The 22,247-nt window shown below is 40.3% G+C and overlaps 2 protein-coding genes across 4 annotated transcripts in view; one reads left to right on the top strand and one right to left on the bottom strand.

Annotated features, from left to right (window-relative positions):
* pip4k2aa (phosphatidylinositol-5-phosphate 4-kinase, type II, alpha a) overlaps nucleotides 1-11,708 on the top strand; it is a 31,446-nt gene extending 19,738 nt beyond the window's left edge. The window contains exons 7-11 of one of the 3 annotated variants that reach the window (XM_084341311.1): nucleotides 2,561-2,668; nucleotides 5,937-6,050; nucleotides 6,253-6,493; nucleotides 6,690-6,793; nucleotides 7,553-11,708. In XM_084341311.1, the coding sequence (XP_084197437.1) occupies nucleotides 2,561-2,668; nucleotides 5,937-6,050; nucleotides 6,253-6,493; nucleotides 6,690-6,793; nucleotides 7,553-7,633 (648 nt within the window). In that variant the 3' untranslated portion in view covers nucleotides 7,634-11,708. Of the gene's footprint in view, nucleotides 1-2,560; nucleotides 2,678-5,936; nucleotides 6,051-6,252; nucleotides 6,494-6,689; nucleotides 6,794-7,552 lie in introns of all 3 variants that reach the window. The other 2 variants (XM_084341310.1, XM_084341312.1) reach the window with 2 other exon arrangements.
* Nucleotides 11,709-14,103: 2,395 nt separating this feature from the next.
* spag6 (sperm associated antigen 6) lies at nucleotides 14,104-21,884 on the bottom strand. The gene is made up of 11 exons (XM_084340526.1): nucleotides 21,745-21,884; nucleotides 21,565-21,660; nucleotides 21,320-21,486; nucleotides 18,912-19,095; nucleotides 18,550-18,755; nucleotides 16,450-16,623; nucleotides 16,184-16,336; nucleotides 15,860-16,051; nucleotides 14,931-15,047; nucleotides 14,686-14,831; nucleotides 14,104-14,244 (listed from the first exon to the last, which is right to left on the bottom strand). Exons 1-11 carry the CDS (start codon nucleotides 21,767-21,769, stop codon nucleotides 14,181-14,183), a joined length of 1,524 nt encoding a protein of 507 aa, XP_084196652.1. The 5' UTR covers nucleotides 21,770-21,884; the 3' UTR covers nucleotides 14,104-14,180.
* Nucleotides 21,885-22,247: the final 363 nt, after the last annotated feature.

Below are 22,247 nucleotides of genomic sequence, written 5' to 3'. Positions count from 1 at the left end.
CACTGTTTTGACCAAGAGGGGTTTGAACTTTCCAGCTGGTTTTTACAGGGGCTTAACCGTTGGGCACCATTCAGTGAGGCATGGAAGACTTCAGGGAATCCCCAAACTAAATATAGCCTACTGTAAATGGAAGAAGAAACAAAACATTATTGGGGTTAAAATGAGAGGTTAAATGAGTGGAAAAACAAAGCTGCTGTGGATTTAACACTCATGTGAGCCTACTGTGTGACCTTAGCTGTGTGTGAAACATCACACATAGTCGAGCAATAGAAATTAAGAAGCATCACGGTGCATTTTGCCAAACTGACATGAATGAAGATTATTTGCCATTATACCTGTCAGTGAAATTCAACTAATACATCAAGCATCATACAGTATAAGCCACCATAGGTGAAGCTATTCACTGTTTTTACTTAGTATGTTATCTCATAAATACTTTTGAATGTGCACAAGTCTCAAGAGACCGACTAAGGTCCAGAGGACCATGATCTGACAATGGACGTGCTGGTTTCTCCATATGAAACACATTTGTACTTGTACTAAAATACAGACATGCCTTTAAATGATCTTTTTTACCCAATACAAGTGCACAGTGTCCAATATGTAAGCACACACACTGCAGTTGGCCAGTAAAATGAGAAACAGGGTGCATCATGCCAAATGAAAGAAGAAAAAAAAGTGTTCTGTTCAGAAGGTACAGAGTGTGTGTGTACAAATTGCATCACACACACACAAACAACAAGCACGGCAAGGTTCTCTCCTGACTGCATGACCGTCTCCCTTTCATGCATGCGTCTGCATGGTATATAATGTTTTTTCTGCATCTTTTTTCAAGTTACGTTACTTCTAACACATTCCGATGTGTATGAACACCAGCCCCATTCTGTTGCACATTGTGGACATGTTCTGTTCTACCCACATATGACATGTATTTTTCTTTTCATTAAATACATTTTTAGGTTCTTGTAGCTGCTGTCTCAGGTTTTGACTATCAAACAGCAGCAATTGGCTTCCTGACACATGTTCAGCATTTTACCAAGCAGATGATCAGTGGGTTTCAGCATTCATTTTTTACTCTCAAATGATCTTGACTAGAGCCTGAACTAGGTATATCATGTCTTACTTGGGTCCATCAAATCATACTCGTTACTTTATTTTACTTTATTTGTGGTTAACCACAAAAAAACCTGTCCATGACCCACTACTGGAGGAGACGTGCGATCGCTGTATTTATGTTACCTGGAGAAAGTAGAGGTTGTGTTTATATGTTATTAGATAGCTACTGGCCCTTGGTATGTGGAATACCACCTGGCTCCACTAGGTTTCTACTCAGTAGCTATCTGCTACAGTTGTTTAGTTGGTTTTTGTCTACTCTCCTCTCTCTTCTCACGCCAGCAGAAGCTGGCATCTTCTGGTGCGGTCACATGGCATTAATGTGTCGGGATGAGTGTGAACTGCATAGATATTTTATTAGTAGCCCCATATCCAGTAATTGTAAGCCCTTAGAAATAGTGCCACACCTGAATAGATGCTTTGCAAAATACAGGTTCATATGCATATTAGTACAGTGGTTTCCTTGCTTGTTGTAGTTCCAGCTCCTACCCCTCGTTACAGTAGCACTTCATTTCTCTACCAGGCGTTTATGCCAGGAAACAGTCATAATACCAGTGAAGACAGACCGAGAATATAACGGTAGTGCTCTATATTAAGCTCCTTGTAATAAGTGTCAGTTAATAGGTATTAAGACCCTTATAAGTCCATATATGATGCTTATTAACAAGACTAAAAAGTGTTATTAGAATAATAAGCATGTTTATTGCTAGATTATAAGACATTTATAAGCACTAGTATAAGAAACTTGTTGAAACAGTTTATAGATGCTTGATGTCAATGAAAGCCTTTTGAATTTAACATATAACATATAATTTAACAGTAACATAATAGGTAAGTTAGTTAAAGTCAATAAATGTTTGTTTTGCTATTATAAACAATTTTTACAAAACACAAGGCTTTATTAACTTTCTTAAGCAGTTTATAAACGTTTTGATGTTTTTTGAAAATAGTATAAATGTCTTATATCTAACAATAAATACATGTATGATGCTATTAATGCTTTTAGTCTTTTTAATGTTTATAAGCATCTCATCTACTTATTACCTATTAGCTAACACTTATTACAAGGACTTAATTATAAAGCGTTATCTATATTACTACAGAGTCTAAATCCTACTGAATTACTAAACCAATAGCATGGAAATGGTATGATGGCAAAAGTCGTAACACTTACGTCGTCACTGGATGAACCTGTTGGACACTGATAAACACGTTGTTGACCCAGCCATTGTAAAGACATCAGAGGATTATAAACAACAGACTGGTCGTACGGCTCGTTCGCGTTCATGCCCTTTCCAACCCTCTACCAATTTGAAGCAAACAACTGTGTTCTGTTACATTTTAAACACTTTGCCTTTACTTCCAACTTCCTTCCTCCCTTCCTCTCTCCTTTCTTCTCTCCTCTCCTCCACCCCTACCGTCCCTACCCTCGCTCCCCCTTTTCTAGCAGCCGCCCCAACCAGAGGATGTGCCCCCGCGGCCCAAATCTGGTAACGTTCAGCAAAGGCTGCAAACACTGCGGATTGCCACGCGCTTTTACTGCGCCATGAAACACGTAAGAGATGTAAGAAAACCAGGGCTCATATACCAGGCATGATCTATTAAACCAATCTTCTTTTATTGTTATTTTTTTGTACGGCCGAGCATTTTCGTTTCCTCGCCTTCTCTGAGCTGATACACTGTTATTTCAAGGCCATATTTTGCACACTTTTCATCCATTTACAGTCACCTTTTGCTCAACTTGTCAGCCAGTTCAGTTTTAGTTTTGCCAGACAGTTTTTTTTGTTGTTGTTGCCACCATTCACTCAACGGCACCATTCATCGAGACTGGAGAGCGAGAAGCGGAAGAGTAAAGGTGGCGGCATGAACTGGAAGGAGACACTGCATGGTCAAAATGAAATTAAGGAAACCGATGGGAAGAGAAAGTACATACTTTTTTACATTGCTGGAAATAAGATTTATTGCTGAGTGAGAATTTCTTCACTTTGTTTGTATAAGTCAATGACTGAAAGTCTGTTACAAACCGAGTTACACAAAATCTTTCTATGTTCTGCAGTAGAAATTGAGCACACGTTTTGATTTGTCTTCTAAATCAGTGAAGCATAGTTTTTCTGAAGGGTTCTAGGATTGCAGATAATATTTCCTGGCTCGATGTCGTGCACCCCACTGCAGCCTTTGTTTTGTGAAATAGAGTATATTTGGCAGTGGGTGAGCCGGTGCCTCGGGACATTAGTTAATAGCTAGTCCAAGAGATAAATCAGGTTTGCTAGGTGTTTGTTTTTTTAAGATGTTAAAGCTGTATAGTATGCCCAAATGCAATGTGACTCATCAGTGTTTTAAATAACCACAGTCTTCTGAAATAATAAGTGTTTTATAAGCAGTTAGTATTGGTGTGTTGTTACCAGTGTCCCAGTTTTTAGTTTGTTTCTAGTTTTTCAGGGGACATTGTCTGTTTCTACAAAAAAGTCCAGCATATGACAGCCATCATGGGTTTAGATAGCTGTAGCTGCTTTTAGTGTAGAGGCAGCAATAATCTGGTTATTAAAGGCGATATCTGACAAATCAATTCACTTGCAGAACAAGAGCAAGTTGTTCAGATACGTATCAGATCAAGTAGTTATGCATAAGTAATGGTATACAAAGCTTATACTCTGTGTTCCCTGATAACAATACGAAATGAACACATGAAGTGCTTGATAAATGAAGTTGTGACAGTTACTGTTTATGGGTCATGATAAACAGTCCAGAGAAATTCTGCTACTATTCACAGCTCATAATTTATAAAACTGCATATCACGAAATCCTACAAAGAGGCAAACATTTGTCCTTCTGACACAGCAAGATATCAGCGTTTTCAAAAGACCACAATCCATTTTCCAACCAGCTGACGGGAGAACGAAAGAAAAATAAATAAGATCCATTTTTTTAAGGAGAGGGAGAGAGTCACCTGTCACACAGCTTTACAAGGCTCATCGACAACCCACCCTTTCTTCCTTCCTCTAATATATCTTTCTGTTTTTCTACTTACTGCCACAATATAGTGAACCAGTCAGGAGTCAGACACATTTCATTGTAGTAACAGAAAATCAATAACAGGCCAACTGATAGAATCCTATGCATGACTGTGAGAAGACATAAGATGTAATGAAGCGGTTAGAAAGGCTGAGAATGTGTGAGATGGAAATAAACGACAGTTGAAAATGAAAGCTTAGAGAGATGGATGAATGTAAAGGCTGAGGTGTCAGTTTAGGTGACAGGCCTGCGTAATGCTGTCAGGTTATCTTCACACTTTGCAGTCGGCCTTATGTTGCGTCCTCATTATCTTTTTATGTCGCATCTGTACCCAGTCTAGCAAGTTGTACATCCCATATTTACAGCAAATTGGAGGTCTATGTCTGTATATATATGTGCTCAAGTGTCCTATCTTGTGATATGTATTTTTGTCTTCATCTGTGTAAAGGTCTAATCTGTATGTGTATGTATGTATGTATGTGTGTCAGTGTGTGCTGTCCGAGCTCATTCTAGTGCTACAAAGTGCTGTTGTGTTGCTGCTCTTCTCCTGCTGCCATAGAAACACCGTAGTAGCCAAACTGCTACTGCTGCCTTGTTACCACATTTCCTGCTCTCTTTTTCCTCCGTGACTCAGAACTAGGCCTCCCGTCCTTCCTCACATAACACCTCTTCCCCCTACGGGCTGCTGGCAGTTCTGCAGCAGCCAGTTTAAGAAGGAAATTAATCCCAGTAGATAGACACTTAAATAGGAAACTCCTCCATCCTGCTTGTCGGCTGAACAGTGAGAGGCCATCACAAAGATACAGTACGCTGGCTTTAGAGAGTTATTAATAAAGGTTATATTAGATGCAGAACATAATCTGGAGAGACGCTTCTTAGATGCACAATGTTTGTATGATTTGTCTCAGGGAGGAATGCTTTTCAGAGCCCAGCCCAGTGCCAACATGGACGTTTCATGGCTTTATTTTCATGACACAAAGTGTATGGATCTACCAGATGCATTTAAAAAGCTGTCCACGCATCTGTGCATTGTACCACCAAAAAATGGTAACATTTCACTGTAAACAATATGGAAAACATGCAAATCGATGCATCGGATGGATCTGTGCCCTGCTGTTAGCATGCTGCATGTACTCTTTAACACAGTCGAATCACTTTAAAAGAGGTCAGCCGTGGTTTGGACAGACTGCCTGTACTTTGTTAGCCAACTTTTTTTAATTTCTTTTTTTTTTTAACCAGAAATAAAAGTTGTATTTGGCTAAATGAGACAGGCTTACCTAACAAACCACAGGCTCAAAGCCTCATTTATATCAAAGGGGTATTTCGACATGCAGGATTGTCTTGCCAGGCAAAAACAAGCAGCTGACTTGAATAATGACTGAGATTAGAATTAATCTTTGTTGTCATGCATTTTGAAATACCTCTTGATTACAGTTGAACAAGACGGGTATATGCTATCTTTTAATCCTGTGTAATGATATGCACAGTATAGTACAGTAGTATTCTGGGGAAAAGGATGATGAATACTGATGCTGGTGTCACCGCTTTCAGTAAACCTTTTCTTTCTAGTCAATTTTTGAACTTTAACGTAAATATATCGATCAATATTCAATGATATAAACTTAGTGTGATTGGATAGACTGATATTTATGGACTCGTCTTCCAAAGCACTTGATATGAGCACCAGAATTCTGTCACATTTTTGCCCAGGTCTGCCGCCTACACTACCGGGCCTCTCAGGTCTAAACAGTCTAGTGTTGTGGTTTTGACTGTTGTTTATTTGGTCGCTAATCTCCAATACTAATGGGCAGGCCAAGGAGCTGCCTACCTACAAGGACAATGACTTCATCAATGACGGGCAGAAGATCCACATCGACGGGGAGAACAAGAAAATGTTCCTGGAGAAGCTCAGGAAAGATGTGGAGGTATGTGTTAACAATTAGATGTCACTGAAAAAAAAGCCCACCCTTCCATCTGTGTCACTCCTTTCTGTCTGTATTAATACATGTCCTCTTTCTCTGGCTCCTCCTCTCTGTTCTTTCCCATCTCTGTCCTCCTCCCATCCCCTCACTTTTCTTTTATCCTCTCCTGTCCTACCGTCACCACCACCACCTCCACCACCCTCAGTTCCTGGCCCAGCTGAAGCTCATGGACTACAGTCTGCTGGTGGGGATCCACGACGTTGAGCGAGCAGAGCAGGAAGAGGTGGAGAGCGAGGACAATGAGGCCGAGGAGGAGGGCGAGAGCGATGGAGGGGGCATCGGAACGCCCCCTGACAGTCCCAGCAACACCCTGGACAGCAACAAGCCTCTGTCACCTGGGGAGTTTGATCCCACCATTGATGTCTACGCCATCAAAAGCAATGAAAGTGAGAAGCCAAATGCATGTGTAGTACCATACAATCCTTGCTTAAAATTAAATATAGTACTGAGAGCTCCCCCTACTGGCTGTTGTAGTCTTTATTCCAGTTCTCAAACCTGTCAAAAATATCTAAAGCATTTTGTTCGTCTTATTTAACACTACCTGATTTACCTCATTCACGGTGCATTTGTTTTAAATCACAGCTGCTCCCAGGAAGGAGGTGTACTTCATGGCTGTCATAGACATCCTTCAGCATTACGACGCCAAGAAGAAAGCTGCCCACGCCGCCAAGACTGTCAAGCATGGGGTATGTTCATTACAAACCGTGGTTCTCTTACTCATCATTGTGTATTATACTCAAAAGTAAATTTGTCTGCTTTAGGTGCTCACTGCCTCTGTCAATGATGTGTTTTTATATAGAAAGCCATTCATGGCCAACTTCATATGTCCTTATCTTTCTCTTCATTCACACTTCGTGATTTGTTGTTCCCAACAACAATTGTTGAATTTGGAAAGAAGGCTTTTAGGTTTTTGGCACCCACTGCTTGGAGCAATCAACAGACTGAGCTTAGACTTTTTTTAAAAATTTAAACAATTTTAAAATTATAGTGAAATCTATTGAGTCCAGGTTGTCTGTGTGAAAATGTTTTATCTGGTTATTTTAGTGTGTTTTTTCTTAATTTATTGTTGTAACTCTATGTTGCTGTCATTCTGGGACAGGTCTCCCTTGTCAAAAAAGATCTGTGTTCTCAGTTGGACTAACCTGGTTTCATAAAGGCTAAATACATGTAGATACAATTGTAGCTGCATGCTGGAGCTATTTAAAGAGTTAAAGATGTAATATTTCAACATGTAAATGTCTAAAAAATAAAACATAAAAATAAATAAATAAAGGTTGTCAAAACAAAAAAACAACCACACCTCCTATGATCCCACGCTACTTTCTCTTTTGCATTGTTTTAATTTAGAGACTCTTCGCAGCAGAAATTATTCACTGTGTTAAATTGGTTCTGTTCAGAAAATGATGTACGTTGTGAATGACAGTCGTCTGCGTGTCCCTCCACAGGCCGGAGCGGAGATCTCCACGGTGAACCCAGAGCAGTACTCCAAGAGGTTTTACGATTTCATCACCACTATCCTGTCATAGCCTCCAGGAGCGACGGGAGGCACAGAGGCACATGGGGGAAAGGGAGGGCAAGCAGGGAGTAGGGCGGGGAAGAGAAGTGAAGGAGAGAAAAAAAAAACCATCGAGAGGCTGAATTAATAAGGTGCTGTGATGGCTTTGTATCACTCTCCCTCATCTATTCTCCTCACCCCTCCCTGTTTGTCTCCCTCTCTGTCAGCGGGGTGCCACGCTCTGCAGCTAAAAACAAAACCATCATTCGTTTACATTTAACCTCTCCTCTGTTGAGTTTTGTTCATGTGTTACTTTGGATGATAAGGGTGTTGAAAGCAAGTGTCCAAGTCATTACGGTTTTTTTTTATATTATTTGTTTTTGTCTGTATGTTTGTTTATGTGGGAATATGGCTTTTTTATTGCCTCTAATACAACATCCAGAGCCCTGCATTTTTTTTTATTTTGATGTTTGTATTTGTGTTTCCCTTACGATGTTTCAGGGGAGGTAGGGGTGGAGGGTATGGTGTGAATAGCGAGAGGTCAAGGGGAGTGCAGAGGTCAGACTGCGGCACAAAGTGAGGTCCCTCTTGCAGAAAGAAGGCTTAACAGGAAAGTTTATGTTGAGCCTCGACTAATGCAATTGCTTCATTTCAGGAAGTAGGAAGCAGTCTTCCAATAGGGCAAGAGCCAGACCCCCTACCCAAATGCTACACAAGTACTCAGCCAAACAAATCTTCCTATTTGGGTTCCTCCTCCATCACTCACGCTTTAGACGCCTCCCCCTTCCCCTTCGTGTACAGTTTCAGGTTATCCTCTTTCCACACGCTCAAACACTTCTCATCAGCTGAGATGAGTTCGCTTGTTGCAGTAAATTATAACGCTTGTTTCCAGCGCTAGTTGCACCTCAGTGGTTGTCGGTGCTTTGTCCCTTTTGCTTTGTCGTGGTTAAGAATGATTAAGGGAAGGACCTTTACAGAGGGGTGATGCGAGCACACTCTGAATACGTTGGGCATTGTTGTAATGTAGGCCTGGTTTCTGTTCCTGTGGCAGGGAAAGACCCAGAAGTCCTTTGTGGCTATAGTGATTAAGTCCTTGTTATATCTTTGTAAAAAAAAAAGGGTGTCACATTGAAACATCAGCAGCCCTTAACTTTCTGTTGCCATCAGCACCTTATGAGTAAAAATCAAACATGTTGCACTTTTATTTGTTGTTAGAGGTTAGAAGCTCTTCTCTTCTGTTACATGCGCTGCAACAAAGAGGAAATGGAACTCTGAATCTTTAGAGGCCTGATCTCAAATCCTCCGCCATGTCTCACCTACGGGTGCTTCTTCCTGCAGGGGTTGGTTGGGAAGAATTTACTGCAATATTCAAAGAAGGAAAGTGGTCGAGTTCTGTTTACAGGGCTTTTGTAAACTAACCCGCCAATCCTTTTTTGAAGTGCTCCGTGGTGGTGATGTGATGGCGGGTTTTGGGACCAGGCAACAGTGTGCTTGTGCGTTCAGGGCAGACAGAAGACTGTTTACCTCCAGCATCGTACCAGCACACACCCAGTGATGGCGATGTGTGTGTCAGTGTTTAAACGTTGTCAAGGGAGGGGGTGGGAAAAGAATGGGGTGGAGGGAGGCTGGGAAGATAACGGCATCGTTCTCTTCTCTGACCTAGCCTGTGAGTCTGTTATTCATCGTTGTCTGTGTTGTTATTGTTGACATTTTTTTAAAGGTGGTTTATCTGTGTTTGAATTTGGCGGTTTTATGAATTTATGTGGTAATAATTTCTGTTTCTGTTTGACTTTTTTTTTTTTTTTGTATATTTTGCACAAGAGGAAAGGAACCAAATGTTACGAACACGACCCCAATTAGTAGATACGGTCTTAACAAGGGAAATGCAATATACTCGTATGTAAGTGAGAAAAAGCTGTTGTGCGTGTGACGTTGTGTATCACTTCTGGATAACCTACTTTAACAAGTAAAGTCGTCCTCCTTGACTATTCTAACCCATGCAAAAAGCTTCCATCACGATATGTTTGTTTAGATATCATAGATTATATTCACATTTATATTTTTACATTGGATTTTAGTCATGAAATGTAGTTGTATTTAAAAAAATCAAAAAAGGAGCCACCCTTAGGAATGAATGATGGTGCTGTGGTAAATGAAGAATGATACTGCTTGAATTTATACAATGCTTACTATAGATGTACTTAAAGAAAAAAAAGTCATAAAAAATTGCATGTCACAGGACTAAGTTTCCTTTTCCCCTCTCTAGTCTGTGTTGTTGGCTGTTCAGGTTCTTGTCGTGTCCCTACAATTTAACCAGATTCGTGAGCTGTTCAGTGTAAAAAATAGTCCCCTGCCATGCTTTAAATAACTGTTTTTCATTGTATACACTGTGCAAGATGTGTGCCTTTATACTCCAAAATTATTTAATTTTATATTTTGTAATCTTTTTTTAAAACAAAGGTAAAAAGGTTATTTTAATAATAGGGTGTTTTCTTTAACATGCATTGTTTCCGACTTTATTTTCAACCCCTCCCCGCTCCAACCTCCCTACCCCCCTCGACCCCTTTGTATTTAGCTTCAGTCAGTTAAACAAAACCATGCTAATGATTGTGTTTTAACCGACAAAAAAAAAAGTGAACAGCTGTCTTAAATTTTGGTGGATTCAATTCTGTAAATTCAAATCCATCATTCTGATTATTCAGTGTGTACAGGCGTCCCATTCCTCCGCCGCCTCCTCCTCTGAGCGAGGCGGTGTGCGCTGATATTAACCCCCTGTTCGTTTCACGCTGGTCCTGCCTTTATAAAGAACGTGCGTGCGTGTGTGGAAGTGCATCGTGGAACGTGCGTGTATCGTGATTGTGTTTTGTCGTGCTAGTTCTCCCTATCCGACAGCATCTTCATCACCACTTAACCACAGACTCGGTCACATTTCAGGAATGTGATTTTTGTTTTTGTCCAAAATTTCACTTTAACTCTTATTCATTTCTGAAACAGGTTTCTGTTTTCTTGCTTCCATCATTTTTTGTGTAACCCAGATCACGTGCGTGTTATCAGGGAGGTTATAGTTCATCCTGAGTCAGTGAATAGTTGATATTTCTGTGTTCTTTCACTATTAATGGGCTGTTTTGTTTCTATTGTCACGTAGCTCATATTGTACATATTGTGTCATACAGAAAACAGGGACTGAGGGACCCTCTTCTCGTATGCTTTGCTCTGGTCAGCCCTGGAGGCTCCCCCTCTTAGTCACACAAATAGAAAACAGAGCAGTGCATGCTGGGAGAGTGATTTTTCTTCAGTTTTGTTTTGGGAAGACGAACTCTGGATCTCCATGCGAGGAAGGCAGTGACGACGGCGGACTTTAACAGATGCAAATTAAAGACAATAATAACACGCGCGCCCTGCTGCTGTACCGTAAAATGAATCCTTTGCTTTTGTGACTTCTCTCATGAATGAGCTCCTTCACCCATCAGTCAACCTGCTGCCACTGTTAACTTGCCAAAAGCATCTTTCAGCAGCCAGAACTACCCTACATGAGCTTGAAGAACATTGTGTATCGTAAAAATGTGTCCGTTTGAACAGAAATTGTTTTTGTTTTGTTTGTTTTTTTTAACGTGTACTGGGAGATGGAGTGTCCAAAGTTCTGGGAAATGGCCCCTGTGTTCATGTGATTTATCAAGTGTTAAGGGAAATTAGATTTGACAAGGAGGCCAGGTGAGATCTGCAGAGCTGGAAACATTTCCTCTGGCTCTAAAATCAACACATCTTTTGAATTTTGACGCATGTGGCAAGTCAACACACACCAGGCCGGGAAACATCCCCCTCCTGCTGATCGAGCTCTGGTCTCACAACAGTCCTGAGTCCTTTTAAAACTACACACCTAAAAGACTTCAGCATTGGTTGCAGCATTACTGTGTGTGTATGTGTGAGTGTGTGTTTGTGCATTGCTGTCTGACAATGGTTGATGAGAGTTCCCTTTCAGTGGCAGAGAGGCCAAAATGTTGATGTATGTTTATTGTTCTTCACATTTAATGATGATGATGATAATAATTATACACTCCATTCCATAAGCGTTCACTCAAACCAATTAAAGCACTTGTTCTGCTTAACTCAAAGTCTACCTCTGATGTTTTTTTTCTTTGGTTCTTTACAATCCCATGTCTCATATTTATTCCTTCGCTTGTTTTACACTCGTGCTCTATAGTTAAAATGACATATTTCTTTCACATTAAGAAAAATGTCTGTTAAAAAAAATGAACTTTGCAGGATGGGTTGTCCCAGTTTGTGTCTTTTGCCAAGATAACTAGAGGCGTTTTTTGTATTATTTGTGTCAGTCTCAAACCCGGTTCAACAATCTGCTGTTGCCTCTGATATAGTCGGATACATGTCAGCTAATATATATTTATTTTATTTTATTTATTTTTTTAAATTGATCCACTAAAAACTGAAAGATGGACCATAACGAAAGGTTTTGAAAAAGTGCTATTGGTTTGTTGGATCGTCGTCGTGATAAACCAAAAACGCAAACGAGCTGTTTTCGCCTAATTGTAATTATTACCAGTTTGGGGTTTTTTTTTGTTTTGTTTTTTTTAAATGTGCTGAAAATAGTTTGATATGTTTCTACTCTGACCTCATCACGTTGCCTCAAATCGCACACGTGGAAGACTATTTATTTTCTTTATGTAAACCACCGCTTCTCAACACAAAGTGACGCCCGTGCATCAGAGGAAATATTCAGCCTTCATCTCCAGTCTCTTTATAATGAGTGTAATGTCTCAATCTCTAACATGGTCGCACTTCGCGTCATTTATGCGGTTACATTTTGCAAAAATACATAAATAAATGAAAAAGGACGCGGCGCTTTGAACAGCATCATGCATAATTTACACTTTGGGAGCATTGTGTAAAATGCAGTTTCTGTGGTGGGATTGCTTAAACACACAGCTGAGGTAAAATACGGAGGACAATGTGTTTGTGGAAAAACAAAATATCGTCACTCGGTACTGCGTTTTTCTCTGTTTTTTAGGAGGAAGAAAAAAAGGCTGATATGAAATGTCTCTTCTACACGCAACATCTCAAATATTGAAATGAAAAACAAACGATGCATTACCTAAAATACAGGCTGGACTGTGGCGTCTTTGTTTGTCGCAAAAATCGCCCATGCTCTCATTTGAATTATTCACACTCAAATTCAAATGTTGTTCAACTAAATCAACTCCATTTGGTTAAGCCCTTTTTCCCCCCCTCTCAAAACACCCCGGCTTGTAAGTTTACATTCACGAATTTCCCTTTGATCTTTTTTATGCTGTGCACTTGAACACATCACCCCGACAGATGTGTGAACATAACCTGTGACTGACGGTAAAAGTCCCATTCGCTTTGCTTCCTGTTGCCACACACGCACCAACACATTCCCAGGAGTCATAGCTTCAATACATATTTTATATATATATATATAATGTACATTTTTCTAATTTCATGTTTTGATTTGAAAAACAGGTTCACACATTTTCATTCAACGTGACAATAAACGTTACTTCTTGTTCTAACAAATGAAGTATATTGTTTAAATGTCAGTATTAGGCTGCCAGTGTTCAGAGGAAAAATATATTGTCATGCAATATACTCAATTTTATTATATACCTGATTGTTGACATTTTTTTATATCAACCTAAATTTATTAAAATATGTTATAGAATATATAACATACAATAGAGGAAATCAGAGCCAGCTTTAATCCACCCCACAGCAAACGTTTACACTGCCCTGTATGAATATAAAGTCAGATTTAAAAAAAAAAAAAAATTAAGGAGGTGGTGCTGGTGGTGGAGGTGGGGGTGGTGGCAGCTGCAGCCATAACATGCTCAGATCTCCACTGCGGTGAGAGGCGGAGGCTCATTTGCACCGTCAGTACAATGTGGAGAACAAGCAGAGACAACCCGGCAGACAATAAACAAAGAGCGGCTCGCCATGTGCGCTGCAGCTGCTGCACACACACACACACACACACACACACACACACAAACGCACACAGCTGAGGTGCAGTGAGCGGTCGCGGCCACCAGGGGGCAGTGCGACCCATGCAAACTACAGCATTATCTCAGATATTAATTATGGTGTATAAATGATGCGTTTGTGACGGAATATAAAGATGTGCACGAGCTGCTCTGAAACACCCAGGTTCAAATTTAACGACTTAGTGAGTTCCCAGCCTGCCTAAGTGTCTTTGAGCAACAGAATACCAACTCCGGGGTGGCTGCTGCTGTGTCTGAACCTGACCTTTGACCTCTGTATAGCAGGCATAAGAGAGAAGTTTCTGTGAAATGCCTGATCCAGGAGGGCTGAGGTTGTTCCTCATGTCAGAAGTGTGGGGTGCCATTTAAAGGTGACACTCAGGTTTTTTTTTTATTAAATCTTCAGGATCTCTCATTCAACATATAGTGACAATATTGACAGACATCTCTCTCCTACTACACAATAACACAAATATAAAAGGTGGAAGGCTGCTTTTTGATACAATCATGTAAATTTACTGAAAGACACATGCATTTCAACATTTCAGCAGGACGCGTGAGGTGACGTCAAGCCGGCTGGTAGTTCTCTAACCGCTCCAGCAAGACATCCGAGTATCCAGGGGAGTAGTACCTGGAACAACACACACACACAGAGAGAAAAATGTGTGTTATACTTGAGAATATGTTGTCCTTTTTAAATTGACTTTTTACAAACCCAGTTTAACCTTTTTAATTGTATTGTTGTATTTGTGTATTCTAATAGGGATATACTGATATGAGTTTTTCAGGGCTGATACCAGTACTGATTATTGGTAATCATGGAGACTGATAACTGACATTTGGTAGAGATATTCATTTGTTGTAAAAAAATAAATAAATAAATAAATCATGGCAAAATTTAGAATAACGATTTTTTAAAGCATTGTTTTAGCTGATGTTGATAGGAAAGACAGGGCGGAGGGAGAAAACAGTCCCAAAAAACTTGAGTGAGTCATCACAGAGCTCTGGAACTCCTACATTCTTTATGGTCATGTGGTCTGATCAGTCACTCCTAAATTACTGTGAACCACACCTGACTATCTCTTCAGGGAAACAGCTGTTGATGGCGTTGATGTGCTCCTGCAGAAGGGAGCCGGGCTCAGCTTGGATCTCTTGCACCTTCTTCAGCCCTCCGCTGGTTACGAACAGACGGCGAGCCTTGCTGTCATGCGGCAGCACCTTTGACAGGAGGAGAGACAGAGTTAGAAATCCCAGATCTGAATCACCAACACTTTTTAATTGACATTTGTGATACTGGCTGTAGAGTCACTCACTCACCTTGCTGAACTGGCAGAGCACATGTTTGAGAATGTTGCTGGGAGCGTCGTAGAGGAGCGGCTCCAGACCTGGCAGGTAGGTGCACTTCTGCAGGATGCTCTTCAGAGCCTTCTTACACTTTAAAAGACGAGGGGAGGGAGATGTACTGCACATACAATCATGTCAACCTTTTCTTGATCTTTTAGCGTTTTACCAAGCGACCTTGGACAGCAGCTCTCCTTTGACTGGAATCTCTCCAAATACAAACTTTAAAAAAAGTTCATCTTGCTATGTGTGCTTTACTGTAACTGTTAGGCTGATTAATTATTACCCAGCCAACAGAACAATTTAATTACACAACTGATACTTGTTATTAGCCAGAAATAGAAACGAGAAATCCAAAATCTTTTAGCTTTGCAAAGTAAAACATGAGTAAACAGAATTATAAAGAGCTCATTGAACTACTTTTTTAAAATGTTATTTTATTCTGATGATTATTTTCTACATGAATAAATTGATTGCTTGGTTTGTAAACATTCTTAAAAATAGTTTAATAATGTTTATTTTTGTCCCTTAATCCCTAAATATTTTTTTGTTAAATACATTACAATTATTTAAATACTCCTCACAGCATGAAATGTTTTTGCATGAAAAAATTACTTAGGAATTATCAAAATAATCATTTTGTTTTTAATGTTTTTCATGTTTTTTGAGTGCAAAAAATCTTAATTTGTAAAGTAGCCAAAGCTTTCAGACAGATGCAGTGGAGTAAAAAGTACAATAATTCAATATTTTTTGTATTTTTATTACAATATTCCTCTGAACTGTAGTGGAGTAGAACTCTAAAGCAGCATGAAAAAACCAGACTTTGTGTATAAGTACCTCAGATCTGTACTAGAATACAGCCCTATAAGTATAAATCTACTTAGTTACACTCCACCACTGCTTACTTTGGCCTGCAGGTCCTCTGAGCTGCTCGCGTCCATGTAGAGCTCCAGCAGTTTGGGCAGCAGGTTGGCTGTGGCCACCGCCTTGGCGTGCTCTGGCGTGTGATGACCTATCTGACCGATGGACCAGACTGCAGCCGCCTTCATGTGATGTTCAGGCTCCTCGGACAGACACAGGGCCAGCTGGGGCACCCCCTGCAGGAGTGGAGGACACACAGCACAAGGGGACCGGCTCAGTTAACGTGACCTACATACTGGACCTGATGGAGGGGGGGGCGGCTCTGGTTTTAGTGGCTTGTTGAGAGGAATCAGAGGAGAGATTGACACCTTGGAGAGAATGACAGCCATGGCGAGGTTCTCATTGTGAGTTGCCACGTATCCCAGCATCATGATCCCCGGCAGACGCAGGTTTCCATGACAGTTGCCCAGATAGTCGATCACTGCCACCATGCCACCACAGTTCACAATCACCTGGGACAGCTGGAAACACACACACGCACACACACACACACACACACACACACACACACACACACTCGTTTATGTCTAGCCTTTTTATATTTGAGCCTTTAAGTGTGTGTTTCCTGACATACCTCTGGTGTGTGTTTCACCACCTCCCTCATCAGGGTGGAGACGTTCTTCCTGACGTACTCATCTGGATCTCTGAGGCAGGTCACTGCTGCAGGGAGGATCTCCGCCTCGATCACCATCTCTGCCAGGCTGACCGAGTGCTTACTGATCTGACTGAGGGCGGAGAAGACCTGCCTCTGGATGGAGACAGAAACAAGACTTCAGTCACATTTTTGTAAATTTAACAGCTTCATGTTTGTGCATTTCTGTCAAACACTGTCACTGTTTTTGATGTGTTACTTGAGGTAGCTACATTTGAATCATGTATTTTATAGATTGATTTAATTAATCTGACTTTAATTATTACAGAATCTACCTGTAATCAATGTTAGAGTAGCTCTTTCAAATCACATTTTTTTTAAGGATAGGGGCAGTTTTTTGTTCAAATTTCCCCACTCTGTTAAAAGTGTTTATAAGTCTGATAGAAACCTGACTTGCACATGATTTTTTTTAGTCTTTTTATAACACTGATAATCTATAATGTTTACTCAGAAATGGTAAATTACTACAGTTTGTACTCTATGAAAAAAAAAAAGTTCAAACAAAACACAAAAGCATGAGTTCAATTTAAGTCTATGATGAAGAATGTTTTTTATTCCTGACAAACTATTTTATACCATGTATTTTGAACAACATTATGTCAAACCAGAAATTCTATATCACTTAAATTAATCCACAATTTATCAGATTGATTTCAAATGGGACAAAGCAAGGACAGTGGCATGACATAGAGAGCACAATAGAAACCATAAAGAAAAATATTTAAATATATTCAAAATATAAATATAAAAAACTATATTTTCACAAATCTGCTCAAAATGGTCCTTTTATAATCAATGATAATATTATTTAATAATCAAAATAATAGGTTACATGAATTCTAAGCATGCATATCTCAGGTATTAGGTAACTCATTTGCAACATTCTTTTAAAGTTCATCCTGTTAATGTTCTCCAGAATTAAGTTTATGTTCTCTAGAGCAAGAGATAAAAACTTCTGTATATTCACTGTGCAAATGTTCAATATTGAGAGAGTTCCAGTATATAAATACCTAACATTTGATCAAATCTCATGAACAAATTACCAATGATTATTAATAAATTGGCTTATATATGAATTTAGCACTAACATTCTCATGTTTAGTACAAAGAGGATTTTTGAAGCTGTTTTTCTTTTCCTCTCTTATAGATTGTGGTGACGTGTTTCACCTCAACTCTTTAAGGTGCGCTGTGTAGTTTGGGGGAATAAGTTTTTATCAGAAGAGAAAGATTGTCATGACTGATTTTTTTTTATGCCTGAACAAACTAAATAAACAAACTGTCCTCAATTTCATGACTGAATAAACTGCATTAACAAACTGATCTTAAAGAACAACACAGTTTCATACTGTTTTACTTTGTTTGAAGCTAGAAAGGTGGCAGGGTCCGCCAAATATAAACAGTGTTCTGGGGACTTTAATTTCCTCTGAGCACATCTTGTTTATTCAGTAATGGAAAATATAAATATTTTAGTTTGTATTATTACCTCATTAATATTGTAAATATTCAAATTCTGAGTTTAAATTTTTCTCTCCAAAACTACAAAGTGCCCCTTTAATCCCTTGGATGCCGTTAATCACTCTGCTCTTATTTATCACTGGTCGATTGCTCCTGTACAAAAAGGTTCAGGTGTTCTCCTCTGTCCGTTAGACATGATAGGCATTTGTTTGTGTTTATTTACAAGGCCCTTATTGCGAAGGTGCCATCTTGTATAACATCTGGAGATAATGACAGGCTTGCACTAAAAGTTCCTTAAGTCTGTACTGAGCTTAGAAGATCTGCTTTAGTTTCTTTGGCCCGACGACTTGGAACTCTTTACAAAGCACCTTATACCTTAGTGTATTCAAATCATACTATCTCTGTTTGTGCCTGTTTTAATTAGTTTGTTTTAGTATCTTGTATTTTATTAACAGTACGTATACATTTGTTTTAATTGTCTTCTTAAATGAGAAAAATGAAGAAAAGAATTACTGTAATTCCAAAAAATGACCCAGTGAGGGTTTTTTTTAAGTGAGGCTGTCCCACCTTGAGTTTGGCGTCTGGGTTGAGGATCATCTGTGCCAGGTGTGCGATGGCACCATTGTCCACCACAGTCTGGGCCAGCTCTGGCGTGTGTTTGGAGATGTCGCTGAGGGTGGAAGCTGCGATGCGTTTGACGGCCATCTCGGGCTCCCGGAGACAAAACACCAGCAGTGGGACGGCGCCTGCATCCACAACCGACTGAGCCAACGCTGCACAGTGATGGACAGAAGTGTCCAGTGAGCATGTGTCCAAGCTGTGTTTGAAAAATCTTGCCATGGGCTAAGATGTTTCTCCAAACCAGAAAAAGCAAGAAAAAGCCAGAGGGAAATCACAGAGATCCAAGCATGTCAGTGTGTCTTACTTACATGCATTGTGACGTGCGATGTAGCCTAAAGCCCAGGCGGCAGCCTCCTTCACCCCCGGGTCAAACTCCTCCAGGCAGAGGACCAGAGCGTCGACTCCCCCACAGGACACCACAGCCTGGGACAGCTCGGGGGAGTGTTTGGCCACCGCACGCAGCACAAACGCTGCTGCCTTCTTATAGAACCTCTGCATGCAAACACAGATACCAACATGGAGGATTAAACCAACAACAGACATTTTAGTTATACTGTTTCATGATCTGATGAGAAACCTCCAAGTAAAGCCATCAATGGAGATTAGATTTTTTTTCCCCCTGTAATAACAAATTATTTATTTAAGAATCTAATGCATGATGGGGTTTTCCCTGAACTGTTAAACCGTTATGATTTTTTTTTGGCTATATTTCACATGTAAATTAATAAATATGTGTTAAAACAATATCTGAGAATTTTTCCTTTAAATATTTTTTCCTTGTCCTCTGACCCAATGAACCCAATCAGCAGAAAAGAGCTGAATTTAAAACACTGAGAAAAGTGACATAATGTGTAAATGACTATAAAAAGCATTGTTATAACACCAAATGAGGAAATGTGTTTTATTTGCTATAGGGGTTCATGTACTCTTACATTTCTCCTGAATAGTTAGACATAAAATATATATTCCTTTAGTCAAAAACATAATTCAGAAACTGCAAATGTATGTTTTAACTGTTTCTTTTGTTTTAAGATAAGATAAGATATACTTTATTGTCACCCAAGGGAGAATTTTGCTTGTGCAATAGTGCTGCACACAATAATAAGTTACGTAGATTAAAATTAAATATTGCATTTTTTGGATCAGTTAACCTTCAGAGAAGTCTAACTCTCAAAATCGTGCTTATGTGCAGTTCTCAGAACAGTTTAGGTAACACTTTACAATAAGACTTCAGTCATATGCTTACTGTGAGTAATGATTTACTAATGCATGAGCCATTGTGATTTGGTGATTTAATTAATACAGGATGAATCATGACTTCCTGTTTCTCACCATTAACAAATGATCAAATAGCTCATCATGAAGGAATGAATTCCCCGTTACATCAGTCATTAACTGATATGCAACCACATTAGCTTGGTTTTTTCGTTTACATAAAAGTCTTGCTGATAAAACAAAATCATAATCTGATGCACTATTTCTACAGTGCTGCACTCCACTTTCCTCAACAACAAGAGCTCTGAACTTCATATATAAAACCTATTTGAACCCCATGTGATTTGAATCAAGTGGGGACTTTTACACATGTCATGTTGGAGTGTCCATCAGTTAAAAGCAAATAAAACAGGGCTCCTGAAACTTTCGGTTTAGATATTGACCGCATGTGTGCTGCTTAGTGACGATTCAGGGCAGAGCTTCAACCACTCTCAAAGGCAGTTATGACTGTCAGCATGCACTGTTGCTAAAAGACGCTTCCAGTTAGACGGCAAGCCACCCCACAGTCCTTCCATTCAGCATTAATAGAGATCTTATCTGTGGAGCTCTCTGTTAGTAGGGTGACTGGGACAGGCCTTATCATGCTCGAAGTTAGGAAGGAGGCACTCAACTTAGCTATAAATAAGGTATCAATTGTTATTCACATTTTGTCTTCATTTGTACTCTAAATGCACTTTTGAGAAAATGCCCTGCATGTATGGTGGAATTTAGAGAAAGGTAAAATATATATGTATAAAAAGATGCAAAAATGCAAAGATTTGCATCAGGTGCCAAACACAACCTATTCTAATGGAAATATGGAGCAATTTTATTTATCAGAGCGACTGAGCGAATGCATGGTCCTGTAATAGACCTTAAGAATCCAGCTAATTTGTTTGAATATCAATTGATCATTTGGTACATCCTTCATTATCATGAGTCATGCATTATGAAATCATGACATAACACACATGATTTGTTGCCTTCTTGTAAAGTGTTAACACAATTTATAAGTTATGAGCTGTCAAGCTGATAAAGCAATGTTAAGTTTAAAAGCTACTACATACATTTTTCACTCCCAGTATGGAGGAATAACCTGAATTCTTGCCATATTCGATGTGCAATGCTCAAAAATATCAACCGAATAGTGTCAGACTTTAAGCATATTAAATGAGACTGCAACGTCCCTTTAATAACAAGAACTAAACAGTGTCCTCCTCCAGTCTGAGCCTGTGAGGGGGCTGAGAGAGAGAAAACAAAGGCCGGGTTGCTCTTGTGGTAAAGGGCTCTTAGATTTTGAAGTAGCCCCCAGGCGAACTGCCAAGTTAGCCCAAAACACACTCTCACATTCAGGGGGCTGACCCTGAGGTCCTGCAGGGGTCTTTCTCACACCGGCCTCTAAAGGGTGCAGACTGAGTCCTGGACAACCTGTGTGTGCGACCAAAAGGGATGAGATACTGACATTCTGCGAGGCCAGAGAATGGACCAGCTGGGGCAGGATGTCTTCCTTCACCACGGCCTCGGCCAGGTCATCACTGTGGTCCGCCAGGCGGCCCAGAGCCAGAGCTGCCGTCTGCTGGACGCTGGGGACCGCGTCCAACATCAAGGGACGCAGCAGGGACAAGACACCTGAGGAGAGGAAAGGGAAGGAATCAACGCTGGGAATAGCAGCTCAAGCTAACATAGTCTTATAAAGTTGCTTCTCACCAGCATTTTGAAGGATTTCTATGTTTTGTTGTCGGGATGCCAGATCAGCCACGGTCTGCACGAACTGCAGCCTAGATTTCTGGTACTGCTCAAAAACTGCACAGCACGAAACAGACAAAAACACAGCTTGACTTTCAGCTAAATCTTCCTTTTATGAAGCAAACAGCTCGTGAGTCTCACCTTGAATGATCTGCCGTTGACTCATTGTTCGCCTGATGTATAAAAAAGCCTCTTTTGGTGTATTTCCACGCTGAACTGTGGCAGGAGTGAGCGGAGCGTCTCTCCTGGTCGTCTCCAGGTTCCTAGGTAGTGTTGTCGTTACGTGTTGCCGTGGCAACAGACAGGAAGCACAACGCTCTGCCGCTGGCTGCCCGAAGATCGTCTCCTGCAAAGATGAGCGACTCTCCAAATCCGCTCGCCCCTCGCAAAGCGTTCACGTTTCCCGGAAAACGTGTCGCGTGTGAGAGCTCCGCGCTGCCTCGCTGGTCTCCGTCCACGCCGTCTTTTGTTTTCCCGCGAAAACACAACCGTACACTTTGACCACAGAGGATTGAAAGAAAACAGAAGCGCCAGTTCACAGCGGCCGTTGGTTTGTAAGGGGAACCGGCTGAGTACAGTTGAGCTGATTCTCTGCGGCGCTCAACATTTCATCATGAGAGTTTTTTTTTTTTTTGTTCCCCCTT

Source organism: Pagrus pagrus, assembly GCF_965226575.1.
Source record: "Pagrus pagrus genome assembly, chromosome: 20".
Lineage (NCBI taxonomy): Eukaryota > Metazoa > Chordata > Actinopteri > Spariformes > Sparidae > Pagrus > Pagrus pagrus.
This window is presented reverse-complemented; position numbering and strand designations above follow the sequence as displayed.

Bases quoted from the DNA above. Each gene is read 5' to 3' on its own strand.
- spag6 (XM_084340526.1), bottom strand. From the start codon at position 21,769: ATGAGTCAACGGCAGATCATTCAAG. The intron at 19,096-21,319 runs GTCAGTATCTCA...GTTTGCATGCAG, and splicing joins ATTCTCTGGCCTCGCAGAAT to AGGTTCTATAAGAAGGCAGC. The intron at 14,245-14,685 runs GTGTGGTTCACA...GTGTTGTTCCAG, and splicing joins TTCCCTGAAGAGATAGTCAG to GTACTACTCCCCTGGATACT.